The sequence below is a fragment of the Coturnix japonica genome, chromosome 4 (genome assembly GCF_001577835.2).
Source record: "Coturnix japonica isolate 7356 chromosome 4, Coturnix japonica 2.1, whole genome shotgun sequence".
NCBI classification, from domain to species: domain Eukaryota; kingdom Metazoa; phylum Chordata; class Aves; order Galliformes; family Phasianidae; genus Coturnix; species Coturnix japonica.
In genome coordinates this window covers 73,712,688-73,730,830 of record NC_029519.1, presented here as the reverse complement: position 1 = coordinate 73,730,830, position 18,143 = coordinate 73,712,688, and the positions used below count along the sequence as shown (strand labels likewise).

General features: G+C 38.3%; 1 protein-coding gene across 2 annotated transcripts in view; it reads right to left on the bottom strand.

The window, feature by feature from the left end:
- Positions 1-1,013: 1,013 nt before the first annotated feature.
- CPZ (carboxypeptidase Z) overlaps positions 1,014-18,143 on the bottom strand; it is a 35,010-nt gene continuing 17,880 nt past the window's right edge. For both annotated transcript variants that reach the window (XM_015862939.2, XM_015862938.2), the window contains 6 exons: positions 17,890-18,051; positions 12,393-12,551; positions 9,073-9,208; positions 7,882-8,021; positions 4,645-4,744; positions 1,014-2,694 (listed from right to left, as the gene is read on the bottom strand). In XM_015862939.2, coding sequence (XP_015718425.1) covers positions 2,345-2,694; positions 4,645-4,744; positions 7,882-8,021; positions 9,073-9,208; positions 12,393-12,551; positions 17,890-18,051 — 1,047 coding nt within the window. In that variant the 3' untranslated portion in view covers positions 1,014-2,344. The remainder of the gene's footprint in view (positions 2,695-4,644; positions 4,745-7,881; positions 8,022-9,072; positions 9,209-12,392; positions 12,552-17,889; positions 18,052-18,143) is intronic.

The window sequence follows — 18,143 nt, the reverse complement described above, 5'->3', positions numbered from 1 at the left end:
AGGAGCTGAGATCTGAAGATTTTGTCTCTTGGAAAATGAAGTATTTCCAGAAGACTGAGGCATACCTTTTCCCAGAACCCTCATAATTGCTCCAATGCAGTTTTATGAATCCCATCTCTACAGGTTGCTGTATGTGAACAAGAAGTCTTATCTGATTTTTTTTTTTATTTTTTTTATTTTTTTTTTCTGCTGAACACCTCTTTTTATGGATGAAGCACAGAGATGCAGGGAAGCTACTCTTGTTCTATTCTCCTAGTTTCACATTAGAGCTATAGTAGTCCAAAAGAACTGCTTTTTACACTCTCTCAAGTGTAGCGCTTCTTTACAATCTTCCCAGAAAATCGTCTTTCCACAGTTTTGATTGCCATCTGCTATTTCAACATGGGACTCATGGAAAGGAATGGATTTTCTGCACAGCCATTCTGTTTTATATTTCATCTGGCTTGGGTGTACTGTGATTACTTGAAAAAATTCCAAATAGTCTTATGAGAATATGGGATATACTAATAGAAAGCATCTTTCTAAGTGTGCAAGACATTACATACATAAAAAGAACAGCTAATAGCCAGCAATTTGGCATATTGTTCTGATTTTGTTAGTTTTACCAATTTTTTTTTTTCACAGGATAGTGAAAACAATGACCATAGTAAACAGTCACAATACCTGTCACAGGAAATACAGTCTGGAGGTATATCTCTTGCTAGTTTCTCTGTGAAACATTTAGGATTCAGAATTTCTTTGGTTTTGTAAGCCTAAGAAAGGCATGCTAATTTGTGTATGCAGTACATTTGGTCTCACATAATTATTTTTGTTAGTGCTATTAATTGGTTTTCTTTCATTTTTACACAGACTCCAGTCCTGCAGACCTTTAAAACTGGACTAACAGATTCAGAACTCCTATCAGGTTACAGCAGGGAATAAGGCACTCAGGCATGTACAGTGTCCAGTTGCAGAATTAAAGGCATTCATCTGCTGGGTCTTCTTAGGCAATTATAGCTTAAGATACACACACATGGCATTTAGGACTCATATAATATGGGACTTTTAAAAAATCTAAGATAAGGAAACAAGCTTTTAGAAATCAGAGGGCAATCCAGACAACTAATACAGCAGTTCCTGCAGGAAGTACGTCAGCTCCAAACAAACATTTTGATTGTACACTGTGGCATTCAGATGAGGAATTACTGTAAGTGCATGAAGCTCATTACCCACTGCGAGCCAAAAGGAAGAACAAGTCTAAATGTTTCATCAAAATAATGGATATGCAAAAAAAATTTTGGAGAGAGGACAGCATCTTGCAGTACTACTACTTACCTATTTAACTCTCTTGGAAAGAACTTAATGACTGATTTGATTATTCCATTAATTATCCCGTGGACTAAAGACTGTGTGATGTTTATATCCTCAGCATAATGTGTCATATTCAACAAATTACTTCATGTATTTTTCCACACCATAGGTTGTGTGTACTTCCATCAGTGAGCATATATTTCTGTGTTTTGCTTTACTTATTAAATTAGAAAACTTCAAATTATATTAACATCTATATATCATAATGACTGGATTTTCAGACTTCTTGGAACAGAATCAGCTTTCCAAGCATTTTTCTTGATTCTCTGGGTTTACTGATGCAAGAGAGTTCAAAGAAGTAAGACTGAGTATTTAACAGTTTTTTTATTACATATGTCTTCAAAGGATAATTTCTGAAACAGTATTTGAGAAAACATTATTTAACGATTCCTCGCTGATTTAATGACTCCTCACCTGTCTGTAAGCAGCCCATCCTACTGAATGTGCTACTTACTCAGGTGCAGATTTACTACCATATTCCTAATGATTTTTTTTCAGTCCAAAATCAATACTAATGTCACATGATGGATTAAAAAATAATTGTGAGCTGTACTAGAAGAGCTAATGAATGGAACTTAATATACTAATACAATGTAAAAAGAGAAGAGATTTCTGAAAATTGTTTTTAGTACATGGTCATTAATGTGTTAAGGCATGTACAAAAATGCATTAAAGGATCAGGAATATATTCCTGCAGGTACTTAGAACCTAATAAATAATGAATGTGATGATTAACTACATGGGCAGAAGTACAGCACATTACTAAGAAAAAGACTGCATAAAACCTGGCTCTTGAATGGGTGTGCACCATTGCTTTTAATATATAAAAACACTTGAACAGACCCACTTGTGTGCAACGAGAAAACAAAAGAAGGCTTGAATTAACATTGTACTTTCAAATGACATAGATTTAAATACTGCTAAGAGCAATCAGGGTGCATGGAGCTGGGTGGAAGGGCAGCAGAACAAGATGAGCAGAGCACGATGGCACCACTCAATGCTGTTTAAGCAGCCAGAGAGGTTTATGCAGGCCTAGAGAGCTGAAGTAGGACCACCACCAGGGCTTCTCCCTGACCTGTTGTGACCCTCCCCGAGCCTGTGCATGTTGAGCATGAGGGTCAAACAGTTCCAGGGGGTCATATTGGTCATTCATGTCCTCCATGGGCCGGCGGAGAAGCTTGTTAGGCCAAACCTCAACGGGTCTCAGGACAAAGTCAACTCGTCCAGCCCGTTTCATCTTGATGGGAAGGGTGACCCTTTTCATCACCTTGGTGTAGCCCATGGCTTGGGCAGTGATTACATACGTCCCTGGAGGCAGGAGTCGCCAGTAGTCTCCATCAGCAGCTTTGGAAAGGGAAAGGCACAAGACAGAGGTTATTTGGTCTTCCATCCTTTACAGATACATATTCATACTCATGAGTAAAGATACATAAAGATTTAGATAGAGATTAGATGCGTAACGACTTAGGGAGCAGGCATTTAAAGGACTTTAGAAACAAATCAACACAAATTTTGAAAAAAGTTCAGACAGAAGCATTTGAAGGACTAAAAAATATATTCTGCCTTTGAAAGTGTGGCCTTTGGGAACTTAAGGAAGAAAAATCACATGCTAAATTTCAGTAACTGGGAAGCTTTCCTTCTTGCTGCTTTTCTATGGACACAAGGAATAACTCCAAAAGAAACCAAATGAATTAAAAACTACGTGAAACTTAAGAAAGTGAAAGGAGAATCCAAGCTGCAATGTATACATAAATATAGCATGTCTAAAGAGGTAAGAAATCCCTCTTTTTATTATATTACATTCTACTACTTTGCAGATGTTATAGTGCATAAGACCATGGAGTTGGAGCTGCAGATGGTATAAATTGCCATTAGTATAAACTGAGTGTAAATTTCCTCCAGCTGAAGGTTAGTCCCTGCAGGCAAAAAGCAGGGAGTTTTAAAATGCAATATTTATTCTCCGTTTTGTATTTCCTTTATTTTGAATGATATGTTTCTTAACTCAGTTAATGTTGCATTAATGTTATTTTCCCATGGAATTTTTCAGTCCTTTTTTTGACACTGAAATTTAAAGATGTTTTAATTATATGGCGTATTTAACCCCACCTAACACAAGAGCAAATGCTCCATGTTACTTCAGTGTATTCACATTTTTTATTCAGCCCTTAATTCTTTAAGTGTCCATTGCCAATGTGAAGCCATTGTCTGGGAAGACATTTGAAAGAGACCCTATTTCATGCCAGAGTCTGCCATTAACTGAATCTGCATCATCTCCACTGTTGTATCCTTTCTAATGTTAAGGTTTTTTGTTTTGTTTTATTTGTGATGGGTGTTTTTTGTTGTTGTTGGTTTTTTGTTTTTTTTTTTTTTCTTTTCCAAAAGCTGGAAAGCATCCACTACATTATAAGCCACTGTAGCTCTCCAAATTGATTCAACAGCTATCATTAGGGGAAAAATGTTACCATTCACGTCTCCTGTTTTGCACTCCCATGGTCTATCCTATTCCTATTGAAATCAATAATAAAATGAAAGCATTTACTCCAATGCTCAGAACTTTAGGACTGTGAAAATTAGCAATTGCACATGCCTTGATTTATGTTTATCAGCTGGTGACACCGAACATAATTCTATGTTGTTTTGCATTTTATATAAACATTGTTCACAGATTGCATATATTTATACTGTTGTTCAGATGAAAAAAAGGTTGCTTGCCTTTCAAACACTGCACTTCTTACAGCTGCTAAAGCCACTGTAGATCCTACCATACATTCTGTATCTCATGCTCAGGACATCTCATCTATTTTCCATGAATACAAGATAGACAGAATCATAGAATCATAGAATCACCAAGGTTGGAAAAGACCTAAAAGATCATCCAGTCCAACCGTTCACCTATTACCAATAGCTTCCACTAAACCATGTCCCTCAACACAACATCCAGTCTTTCCTTAAGTAGTCTTTGCCCCCCAGAAAGGATATTGCTATATTTCTCCAAACATGAAATATGTACTCCTAGGTGGATTTCTGAATTTCTCTAATTCACATTGTTTTTGATGGCTGGCTGACAGCTTCATATGGAAGTTTTAACTGCAACAACTATGTCATCCCAGAGACATGACAGACTGAACAGACAGCTTGATATTTGCTCTCTCTAGCCTTTCTCAAAACAAACTCACAGCTGAGCCTTGACTTCTCAATAAGGTGACAGTTCCATCAGATATGACAAGACTTCGCAGGTTCATTTCTCATTGCTTTCACTCTGCCCCAGGAAAAAGTCTGAAATAAAAATATTACCTGTGGTGATATCATGCTGGATGCCTCTTACTGAAATTCTAGCATTTTTAATTGGGTTGCCAAATTTATCAGACACAATTCCTTTTATTCCCCGATGAACCTGGAAAAGCAAAGCAAAGCAAAGATACATAGGAGTCACTGATCACAGCACCACATCTAAATATTCTACCTGTGTCGACAGGAAACAGCTTTTGAGAGGTTTGATCCATTACAGAGGATCTTGGGTGCTAATACCTCTTCTGATCACATCTACATTAAGATCTCAAGAGCAGCAATATCTTCTTGGAGAGAGCTAATGAAAAGGGAGAATAGAACAAGTGCTCTCCCAGGCTAGGCATGTTGCTGTGCATTGCAATAAGGGTCTCTCCGCTGGACAGATGAGTGGCATCTCATGATACAACCACACCATTTAAAAACTGTTGCTGATTGCCTACCCTAGACTCAGAACTAGAAAGAAATGAAAAGTTAAAGCTGTAAAAAACAATCTCATTCTCTACACACAGTGTAAAGAAATCATAGTTGCTATATGCAGAACCAAGTCAGCATAGAGCAGTGGCCCTTTACTCAAAGTACAGCATTAAAAGATGTGAGAAGTAAATCAAAATCTCACGTAATTCTTAGTTTGTAGATAATACCATACATAAACAATACACTGCCATGCTGGCAGCAGAATTAGTTAATGAAGCTTTACAAAGAAGCCAGGTCTTTTTTGTTAATAGATAGATAGTTTTCAGATCCTTCCACTTCTTCATAAAGGACCGCAAAGTGAATAAAGAACTGAACCTGCACAACTGTCTTGTGGTAGATTATTTTAGAGTGAAAACATACAAACAAAATAATAGCATGAATTCTAAGGTAAGGAGAAATCAGAATAAGGATAAACCTTTGTAAATTGCTATATTTAACTCTGTGTTAATATTAAATATGCAATTCTTTGTGCAATCCTTATATCCAACGTGATCCTTAATGCAATACTTAAAAATCATTTTCAGCACACATTTATGAATATTATCAATATATAACACTGAATACAGTTATGGAAATGTTAATATTTTTTTATTTAATATGAGTGAAGACTATTTCAGGAAAATTTTTGACCACTTCGGTCTCATCATCTCCATGCTGCCTACACATCACTACATGTCAGACTGTCATGATAACAGTGTGTATAATATCCTTTTGCTCTTCTCTACAAGCACAGCTGCTTGAGCTGATGAGAAATGTGTTTGGTGACATACTAAAGAGCAATGTGAATTCTGTCAAAGGAAGAGGTGCACAAACAGCTCACTTTATTTAAGGATCTTTCTTTTGCAGCTTTAAAAAATGGAAATGGAAATAGTTTCTACTAGAAACTCCATATGAACTTTGTAATTGAAAAGTGACTCCATTCCTGTTTTTCCCGTGAATTGGTATGATTAACTTGTGCAGTTCTTTACTCATTTACTCACCCTGACTTTAAAGAGAAAAGCATCAAAGCAATGGAAAAAAATATAGAGAAAAATAGGTGCTTAAAAACATGCAGTTGAATATCTGACTTTCTGGTAACTTTAATACCAAGCTTGAAAATTATTTAGTATAGTCCAATGACAGCAGGTTTTTATTTAAGATGAGATGATTGTACTGCCATATTAATGTAGCCTTTCTATACTGAGTGGAGCAATTCACTGATGGATTTAGAAACAATTCAGTCTAAAGGCTTCAAAACTGTCCTTTAAAAAAGTTTATGATGAAGAACTGTGATTTACTTTTCAGCATTGGACTTGAGGATTTATCATATGGATAGTGGGTAAATCTGGTCAGAAGAGTCATCTCTGAGTCAAATTGAATTTACACTGTAGACATACTCAAAGTAGTATGACCTCATCCAACTTCAATAATAATTTTGCAATTACAACAGGAGAGGATAAAAATGACAAATATGAAATTCCTTTAATGATGTTGATTTGGTTTCCTTTATTAAATACACTGGTTTTGGTTTTGTCTCACGTCTGTGCCATGTAGAGAGCAGAGAGCACTCCAGAGTGCTTTTTGGTACAACTTCCAATGGGGAGAAGAGATCAATGTTTGTGAAAATGAATACTACTTCAGTGTGTTAAGTCAAGAAGATCTGTACACACACCAACCAGCCTGGTATGTATCAGAATAAGAAAAGTTAGAATTGGTTATGGCAGACTTAATCCTTATCGGGAGTAATTCAGTCATCCTTATCTACAAAGTTGTTTTGCTTACTGTCCTGCATTTACTCAAAAAGCTTTTCCGGCACAGGCTTCTACAGTATCTCACACTATAAAAATCTTTACATCTTGAAGGCTTCAACTGCAATATATATGGATTTAACCCAGCTCCATTTGGATTCACTAAAACTCATTTTCATCAGACAGCTGTAAAATGAAATGAGTTTGGTGGTCTGTACTGTAGACTTTATTGAATGATGATACTTACCACAAGTAGCAAGAGGTTGCTTAGAAAGGCAATAAAAACACTCCTAACTATTTTAAATTACTGCGTACTCTATCAAAATAAGGCATGACAGAAATCTAATCTACTAATGGCTGAGAGAAAGAGGAGCAACTTCTGTTTCTGTGTTCACTTACTTATTGTCAGTGAGGTATTTGTTTTTGCTGAGCTCAAGCTTGTTATTAAAAACGACTTTTTAATGGCTTGCTTTAATATAGTTGTCCCTTTAGAAAATGAAGCCTCAAACCTTTTAAACTATTTTCATCTAGAAACTGAGCTAAGAAGTGTGGAAACAATATTTCTAGCAAGATACTAAGAACCTCTCCATTCCAACTGAATCTGTTGGACCTCCTGTTGCTGTACAGCAGAGTTTGAGCCATGAACATGGAATATGACATTGAAAAGTTCCAAGAAGCTTTCTGGAAAACAGCTCTCTTGGTTTATTCTTCAGGAGAAAGGCTGTTTTGTATTTTTTATGGTTTTTTTTTCCCCCTAACATTAAAATTAGTTGATTTATAATGTTGCACAAAGTATTTATAGAAATCTCCCTTTTTCATTGTTTTAAAGTTCTCTATCTTCATCATTCCTGCAAGACAAGGCAAATATTATCTATAAGCCCTATCAGACAAGTGGAGGCCCTGAGCTGCAGGTGGAATGTGATGACTGATTTAGTGCTGTCTCAGTAATAACTAAAAAGGGAAACAGTAATGAGAGAAATATTGACAAAGAAAATAAGAAGAAAAACCATAAGCACTCAGGTCTGAAAAAGTAGAGTCATACCATCTCCATGTAGTTCAGAAGGGCATCCCTGTTTTCATGCCAGATTGTAAACAGTTCTTCCTCCAAAGGAAATTTTTCACATCCTACTTCCACAGTAATTTCAAAGCAATTTGTATGAAGGTAGTTAAAATCCGCCATACCTGCAGATTCAGAAAGAAAAGATGAAGAAGAACCCATTTAACTCCAAACTGGAATTTTCCTGTTGCAGTTGGCTGAAGGCAATGGCCAATACATAGAAATTATTGAACAAATCCAGAATGTTAGGACTTGTTTCAGCTGTGAATTAACTAATGACTGTGATGATACTTTCCAGTGAAGAAACATTATTTCAAGTATTGTTCACCTGGCCAGGAAACAGCAATAGAAATATAAGAATTGGCTAATCACAGTAATTAGATAATCAGCTATATTAGACGTGATTGCCAAAGTTCTTCAGGAAAGAGATGACCTTTTGCCACTAGAACGTTCAGAAATGTTTCTGCACAAAAGGCACTGGAAATAATTTTCAAAAGAATGTAAGTCTAGGATACTTAAACTTGATTCTCACTCATGCCTCAAATCTTTCTGAGTGCCCAGTTTTTATACAATAATTTTGAGAACCATCTGAGTTCAGTTTCAAGACATGATTGAAATGCCTGTGAAAATGGTATGAACAATAGTAACTCATCCTTGACATACTGAGGGAAAAAAATAAGAGTAATACTACTGAGGAAATCAAATTACCAACTTAAGCACAAATTAATGAATAGTTTGTTTCTGCTGTTGATTTTCATTACAAAAAATAAGTGTTTATTTAAACAACTTGTAAAAGCAATACTTTCAGGAAGAAGAGTACAAATCCGAAAGGTGAAATCAAACCCATGGTACTACAGTATGATAGCACAGCATCAAGCACTTATTTCTACTTTTCAGATTTTAAAACTAGAGGGATCTTATATACAGTAACAAATCTGACCCTTGTATAGCTTGGTAACATTTCTAGATTTTATCAGTGTTAAATATGTCCCTTTGCAGCTGGAAATAAATGCTACCAACATACATATCACTATTTAAATCACAGGAAACTTTCTGCAAGGATTAGACTTGAAGAAAACTGAAATGAATAAAATTGTTTCTGTCAAACCCTTGTTTGTCTCATTAAGATCGTATAGAGGTTGTACCTCTCTTGAAATGACGGTAAAGTGGTTTTACCTCCAGTGAAGCTGTACCACTCAGCACCATTTATAATACCTCCACGTTTTACAAAATTTCCACCACAGCGATGTTCCGATCGGTCTGAGATGACTGGATGTGCATCAGCATAAGCTTTTGCCAGCATTTTAAACATCTGAAAATACAGGTTTGAAATAAACAGTAAACATGTTAGTCTTCAGTCATGGCTGTTGATGCTAGAAACTCTTGCTGCTGTGAGCCCAGAGGCAGATGGAAAGTGAGAACCTCTGTGCAAGAATGTTCTGCCAAAAAGCTTTCACTTGCTTTCTTCTCTAAGGTACCCCTCTGCAATTTCATTTATTTAGCCAGTACTAAGTATCTGTTGATTTTATAACACTTGGATTTAATCTATCTGAAGCAGACATAGTGAGATTTCTTGGTTGGTCTAAATTCCAGGTTTAATGGCTGAAATCAGCTCTTCCCACTGTCTTCTAGCTGTTGCTATTTTTATTGCTTCAGAAACACCTACACCAACCTCAGCTCAACCATATCTTTGCATCAGCTGCTGGTGATTAAAATAGACAGTGTCAATTTGCTTTGCACTTATCATTCTCACAGGACAACCTGCCAGTTTGATCTCAATGACAGTTGCTTCTTCATGGGGCAGAAACCATTCCTAAAAATGGAAGGATAGGATGTAGAGATGGAGTGTGTCACCACCGATCTCTTAAGAGTGTTAATAGTGATAAGGAGCAGCTGAGTCACCACCCAGAAAGAAAAAGTGATGGGTACATGAAGTGAAGACAGAAGAAGCAGCAATGATCTGGGGAAGCCATTTCTTTGAATCAGTTTTCTATCATTTTTTCTCCAATTCTTATTCCAAATTTTAACACAAATATTCCCATTTATTCATTTGATTCAAATCTCGTCTACAAAAACTACAATTCCAGATTTTAGCCCTGAAATGACAGCAATGGTAATAAGCCACCAGATCAGATCAGCTTTAAGGGTTGCACTGCATAGTTCTTAAGACAACATGCAAGGAATTGGGTGTGTAAAATCTTAGGTCATTTCCAACCCAAACCATTCTAGGATTCTGTGATTCCATGTGAAGAAAATTTGCCAAAATCTTTCTGATGGCCAGAGTAGCTGTGACTGGACACAGACCTTAAAATAATTCCATGCTTAAACAGAAGAGTTCATAATATAAAAGAACATAAAGGGAGATAATGAAGAGAAATTTTGGAAGCATGATGCTCAGTTGCTAAAATGGGGTACATGATGTTACATGCCAACACTGATCCCACTGACTGACACAGGTTGGGTTTTTTGAGTGGGAGAAAGGGAGAGTTTCCATTCAGCAAAACTTGACTCCATTTTAGTGTGTACTTTTTTGCCCCAGTGGTCACAGGGTCAGTGCCACTAACACAAAGCAACAACAGTTTACTGGAAACAGCAGGCCAAAATATGGAAGGTTCTGGACTAGGTTATCTGAAACAGATGCAAGAACATGGCATAAGGGCGTGGGTCAGTTTTGAGACTCAGCAGTTAGAAGCCTCGTTGGTGATGTGAGCTAAAGAGTCTTGAAATCTGTCACTGCCAAGAGGACCTCCATACTACCAAACATACAGCATGAGAGACATACGTAAGTGGCAGCACCCTTCCAGCTTTTGCTGGAAGATCTCAAGGATTTCAAAGAAATTTAGTTTGAATGTGCTTTGTAGAATTTGACTTTTGAAATTCTGGACATTGTCTGTATTGCAGCATTTCACCCAGGGCTGCAGACAAGGGTGCAAATTTGCCTCTCTTACCTTTACATGGTGCATTTGGCAGATCAGTGTTCAGAACAAGGGATACAGCTAACATATAGCAGCTAAAACATGTTGCAATATTTCAGGTTGCCAGTTCCCCAGCAGCAGCAGGTTACATTACTTAAATGCAGGTCGCTTCACAGGTACACATTTTATAACTTCCCATTATTAAAGTTCCTGAGCTGACTCATTGAAAAAGTTTGTTTAAGTGGAGGATATCCCAAGCCTCCCTCTTCTCCCTCCCCCCGAACCTCCCAGTATATTCGAAACATCCATGTTTGTAACTAGTTTCCCAGGCTTTGCTGCTACTGGCTATGAAGCCATCTCAGCATACGGTTCTGTGTCTTGCAAACCAGGGATACAATTAGGGCTCACTGCATCCCAAAGGATGGAGCCCTTCATAGTTATGAATCATTTTATACAGAATATACATGCTGTCTCTGAATGGAGATGATGGAGGGACAGTTGTCCTTCATTCCCACATGTGAACCATTGGATGAAGCATGTGTGGCCACGCCTTGCACCATCTCTGTGCAGGATGACACCTCTAGCCCAGGTGAGGGGACATACTTGTACATGGATGTGTTTGTGACACCCACTAGACTTTGTAACTTCTCACCAAGAGCTTACCACCAGACATTTGTTACAGTGTTTTTTACTGTGCAGTGCCTGGCCTATATCACTGCTAAAATCATTGTTATGCACAGTCAGTACACTTCACACCACCCAGAAGAAATGAATTGATATAGAGAATGTTAAATAGTGAGAAATATTTAATAGTTGCTGATGAGAATTGTCACTTTACAAGAGATTCAGCCCAGAAATGTGCTCTAAGATAAGGGATATCTCCAGCCAAAGACCAACTTCTGATGATTTTCAATTGCTGTAAGCTGGGTAAGGAACCACATTTACTTAAGAGGCCAGGGACACTTTTAACACACACTAGAAGGATAAAGAGCTGGCTCTTCTCCTAGTGGGCTTGTCAGCAATGAATACTAGATTGAGGAAATCAAAGGGAAATAGGAAAGACAGCAAAAAATTTTACAGAAGATTTACAGCGATTCCCAGCTGAGGAACCTGAGAGGGGAAAACCATTCCTATTCTTTTGGAATAAATGTTACAAGGCTGCCACCATATGGCAGGCAGCCTTTTTGTTACTACAGATTTTAACAGAAAACACTTCTGTTGAGGCTTGCTTCTATCATTCTAGGAAAAGAGTGGTAAAAAAAGCAGAGCTTCCACCCCTTATATAGTGACATCCTTACTTTTCTTAACCTAACTCTTTTGAAAGTGTGCTTGGCTTCATAAAACGTGAGCAAATTTTTACACATCAATATTATTAGAACACATAAAGTGATTGCATGAATTACTTAATGCATAAATCCGTGGGGTTTTTTGTTTGTTTTTTTTTCTTTTGGAATAATACGTCCCATTTATTTCCATGAAAAGTACAACAAAGTGCTAAACAGCACTACTTGATAGAGCAAATTCACGTTCTGCATATGGAAACTATATCAATATACCTACTGTACAAAAATCAAACCTTACCTTCTCATCAGGTGTAGGGGAGAACTCTTTTTCTTCCATAGGATGCCTTGAATAATCATAAGGATAAGTCACAACTAATTCTCCCCCATGGAGGCTGGCAGAGAGCACAAATGGGATGGACCTCATCCATTTCATGACTGCTTTAGTCTCAGGTGCTACCTGAAAACCAAAAGGAAAAATAGCCATGACTGATTGTTCAGCAATGAAGGGATTTGCTCTTGAGCAGGATAAAGTCCTGTGAAGAAGAGTGTGTCAAGGAGGAGGATGATGAGGCTCTTCACCTCTCCCATTCCACTGATTAATGGGGGAAAAATGTCCATTTGCTCCAGGGAACAGATCATAGAATCATAGCATTTTTGGGTTGGAAAGAATGCTACTCCCCTGTAACAAACAGAGACACCTACAGCTAGGTTAGGTTACTCAGAGCCCTGTCCAGCCTGACCTTGAATGTCTTCAAGGACAGAGCATCCAGCACCTCTATGGGCAACTTCACTGCCCTTACTGTAAAAAATTGATGAGATGACATGCATCCCTATAAACCAGAAGCAAACACTGGAAAAATCGATGGAAAAAAAACCCACCAAACCAACAAACAAAAAACCACCAAAAAACAAAAATAAAAAAGCCAGAAACTTCGCCGAAGAAACTTTTTCACTGCAGCAGCACTTTCAGCAGTTCAAAATGATGATGCCATTATTTGTCATGGTGCTTTACTATTATTTGCAAACCAGGCCTCTTTTCTAGTTTAATTTCTGAAACAGCTGGGCTGACTTTGGATGGGATACAAGGATCAGTTTGTAATGCTCAGCACTTGTTGGAAATAACATCTCATATACTGACCTTAGCTCTACAGATAAACTGAACAGATATAACACGCAGCAACAATTGCAGTTCACTTGCAGGGAACTGCTGCAAATAGGTCACAAAGTTCGTCTTTCTGGCAGTGTATGAGATGTGACAACAGCCGGGTAGGGATCGGACCTCGGGGAATCCGTGCTAAGGAGAGATTTCACGGACTCTCATCGGCGTTGGTGAATTCTTCGGGGTAACAGTGTCACCTGGTGGCTGGTCCCCGCAAGCCCAGACACTAGTCGGTGCCCTTGGAGGTGAGACTGTTTTCTTTGCAACTTGTAAGGATATCAGGGGAAAAGAACATTGTTGTTCCAGACTCTGCTTCGCAGAAGTGCATATACGCAAGTTTAAATATATATATATAGAAGTGCAAGGTTGTTACGCTAGATTTACTGCGGTATTTCTGCAGGGCTGCCTATGCTGCATGTCATTCTGCACTTTATGTCCACTATCAGGAACTTGTCCAGCCAGGACACTGGAGGGGCTAATATCCAGTGCCAAAGAGCCAAGTGCCTCCAATGATTGCACTATATAGCTCAAAACACAGTAGATACAGAACATAAATAAATAAATAACACCCTAAAGATCAAAACATTAGGTTCACAGTAACTGTAATTCCTGTTTTCTTCTCATCAGTCCCTGAACAGATATAACTTTTGGATGAGGCACATCTAAATGCAGCTTTACATATGCTGGTACATTGACAGCCACACTAGGAAATCACTTTTCTATGTCTATTTATATAGTTTATATACTTATATTTATATACTTCACACATCCAGTCACAGCTTTACATTTACCTGCATATGATTTGCGTGCATTCGCTGAGCTGTTTGAAAAGTCTGTACCTTGTGTTTGGGAAGTAGTAGGAACTTGATGATCTTAGTCACCTTTTCCAATCTTTATGATTCTATAATTCTATAATTTTAAGATTAAGAAATGTTTAAGTTGCAGCTAACATATGGACACATGCTAGTTTGTGCCACTTGTCCACAACTAGAAGCACTCTGCACACCAGAAACATAAATCATGTTTTTTGTATAACTATTAAGGTTAGTTTCTGGAAAGGGCATGGCCTGAAAAAGCATTCTGAAAGTCAAATAGCACTCCAGGAGAGGGTACTCCCTGCACCACATGCAGATGCCCAGTCAGGGAAGATGTACCCTGAGAATCAGCCCTACTTTCAAACAGTGCTCTTAGGTCTTGACAAGATTTTATCTGTTTCTGTCATTCAGTGGGTAAGGGTGAAATTAGAATTTTGACTCAGAGAGCTCTGATATTCTGCTCTCTTCTGCTTAGCTGACTTGCTCACGAGCCACCTGCATAAGCTGCAAGGCACTGGTGCATCACATAGCCAATGTCTTGTTGAACCAAATGCTGTGGAAAAACAGTAATTTCAATGTCATGGTTTTTATCCTAATTGCATTTCAGCAACTTTTTGATCCACGACTAAGGCTTTGAAGTGTGTCCATCCCTTTTTATCTTGGTTCAGATCCTTTGGATGATATCAGATCCTGTCTCAATCTCCCCTTTGACTGTTTGTAGGTTTTTACTATAATGTGGATTCTGTGTTTGTTTTTCATTTCTTTTTCACCAAGGCTCTTGTTTCTCAGTCAGAGGAAATCAATCTTAAGGTATTCATCTCACAAGACAATTTGAGATATAATTAGAAAACAGCCAAATTATTTGGCCATAATTACAGTGAATGGGCACTACCTTTTAAAACCCGAATCTCATTTTTATCAATTATACTGTAATTAGTTAGTCTCCATAGCTTTCAAAGGCTTTTTTTCCCCCACCTCCTTTTAGAAACAACAAACTTCATTTTTCTAAATGCTATGCTGGCCTCCACTGGCACAGACCTCCAAATCCTGTTAAGAGTCAAGCCAATTTAACTGGATTCACTTCAAATGAAACCCAAAGTCTCTCAGACCTAGCACTCAGACCCTGTATTTCAATAACATAAAATACCAGGGAACAAAAACCACTGTATAGTAACGTCTAGAAAGAGGTCAAAGCTCTACTGAGACTGTGAGATTGGCTGAGACCACACTTTCCAGTTTCTGATCTTTATACAATGTCCTGCAATACCTACATAATTACTTTAATAAGGCAGGTAATAAAAGCTATTAAGTAAATGAAAGCTGAGAGGCCGGTGTTGAAAAGCATGATTTAATGCTTTTGCATACACAAAGCTGACTTCTGTAGGAGCCATGGGTTTGTCCACCTGACAGAATTGAAGCTTCTTATGGGAGAGGTGCTTTGGCTGCTCTGTGACTACCGTCAGTGCAGGAGAGGAATCTAAAATGGTGAAACTGCTTACCACTATGTTTCTGAACCATGCATAACTACAGTTAACAAGGAGATTTTGTGGTGCCATTCAGGCTGCAGACAAATCAGTTCTCTCCTTTGTTCTGCAAATATGCTTTGGGTATTGTTTAAGTCAGGACCCATTTTGGGTTCAGGAAAGTACCTAGAGGTCTCCTGAGTCCTTTAGTAGTATGAGGAATGAGTTATTGAACCATCAACTTTTTTCTAATTCATATTCCTAAGCAAGGACAAGCCTGCAGGAGTAGAACTGTGTTTATTCCCCAGGGCTTGTCCACACTAAGGCAGACATCAGACAGAGGGTGATTTGGTGCCAAGGCTTCCTGGTCTGTGGTGACAGACACATGGTGGTGACCAGGGGCAGAACTGGCCATGACAGTAGAGGTATTTGCAGGAGAAATATTAACCTGTCTCCAAATTAGCCCTCTGTAAACTGCTCTGATGATACACAGAATCCCTAAAGAAGTCCCCTAAGGCTGGGAACAAATCCTTGCAAGCATCTCACTCCAGGGAAGTGCACGTGTAGATATGGATCAAAAATCCTGGCAGACAACAGAACTGCAATTGCATGGATAGCCAACCTTGACAAGAACAAGGCAATGTTTGCTCTCAAACCAGGAATCCAGCAAGATGTTCTCACAAAGAGAGACAGCTTCTGCAAGTGGGATTAAAGTAGCATAGCTACTCCCAGTAAGCTAGACATATATATTTATAATGACTGTTGTGATATAATATTGTTATTACTGAGCACGTTCTGGGTAATTAGTATTTTGTGCTGTAAATGAAGGCAGGTTCACAACTAACTGGATAATCCTGGATTGCCATTTGGAAATAGGATAACAGATATATAGAAGTAAGCTGTGTTCAGAGATTTACTGTGAAACACAGGCATTCCTAGTCAAAGCTCTGACTTTGAAGGGAGGGAAAGAGTTTCCTTAAAAGAGAACAGGGATGGCTCTGAGCCTAAGTCCTATATGGGAAAGCAAATCCTTCATGAGACAAGGTAAGCCATGAGAAAACTACAAAGCACAAGTGGAATGACCTGAAACAGTTCCCTCTGTAGACATATATCCCAAAATACATTTTGCCAGCTGTTTTCATTTGACCTCTGGTTCTGCTTCACACGCTCTCGACTCTTCTTTCCCATCGGAGGTTCTGTAAATTACACTTCAGTGTTATCAGTCATTGTTCAGGAAAAAGTTGGAAATTATTATGCCCATGACCTTTTATTCTTGCAGAAATCCAGTGACATGAGCTGGGATCTGTACAGTAACATGCATAAACTTCTTGAGATGAGTTATGTTGAAAATCAATGATCTGATATAAAGTGCACCATTAAGTTCCTCATAGCCTTTCATCATCATATCTATATTATCTTAAGGAAGTGAGGTGCTTTTATCCAGATTTCACTGCTGTAAAATGGATTACCAAATGTTGGGGAGCATTAGAGATTTCCTTGGGATGTAGTACAGCCCTTATATGAGAACACCTGTAGAAAAGTGGAAATTAACAGTGTGCTGTCTCAGATCTTTTGCTAATGCTTAACACAGCTGCCGAAACAATCCTCGGTATCACTTAATGAGGATAAGTGCAAGGTCTTGCAGTGGTGTTTCCATTCTGCTCCTCTAGTCTAGAGGTGGCAGCAACTCTCCATTCCAATACCACTGCCACCCAACTGGATTTTCCCATTGCTCCAGCAGTTTGTAGTCATTTATAAGCAGTGTTTTTGTGGAAAGCATATGCCACATGACTTCACACTAAGCCATTTCGTGGTTTCCAAGTCAGAAGCTACAGCTGTATCAAACCTGTGCAGAGCTTAATGCAGTGAGATCTGAGACTGACAATCACAGAATCGCTGGTTTTGGCAGGGTCCTCTGGCAACCACCTAAAACTGGACAGAATACTCCAGATGGGGGTTCGCCAGGGCACAGTAGAGGGGGAGGATCACATTCCCCTACCTGCTGGTCCTGCTCTTTTTAATGCAACCCACAATAACACAAAAGTTCATAAAAAAGCTTTTCAACATACTACCTCAGTTTAAATCACTAACAGTGAATTGTTACATGCCTGTGACCTCTCCTAACTGTTATGATTCTTAATTTATAATAGCATCATCCAAATTATCAACAAATTTATGACACCTGCCCCTTGGCCAGACCCACACCAGGATTTTTTATGACAATTCTGAACATGTAAAGTTTAGTCCGACATATAAAATCTTATCACCAGAGAATAACGTTAAGACCAAGCAACCTCAGGTTCTTGATTTCTGAACTGCTCTGTAGTATATGAGATTTATAAAATCTGTAATTCATACCTTACCCCACCAGTAGGATTGTGGAATGGGGATATGGTCCAGGCGGGCCCCACGAATCCCAGCTCTTCTGTAAGCTTCTGAAGTCAGATCAGGGAAATTTCTGTTCAGGTCCAAATTCTGAGCTGTCTGTCGGCCAATCACCCATCCATTGTAACCAGCACCCTAAGATGTAACACAGAAACCCAGTTCAGTATAACTTCGTGAGAAAATGAGGTGTTTAAAATTTCATTTTATAACTAGTAAAGATATATTTT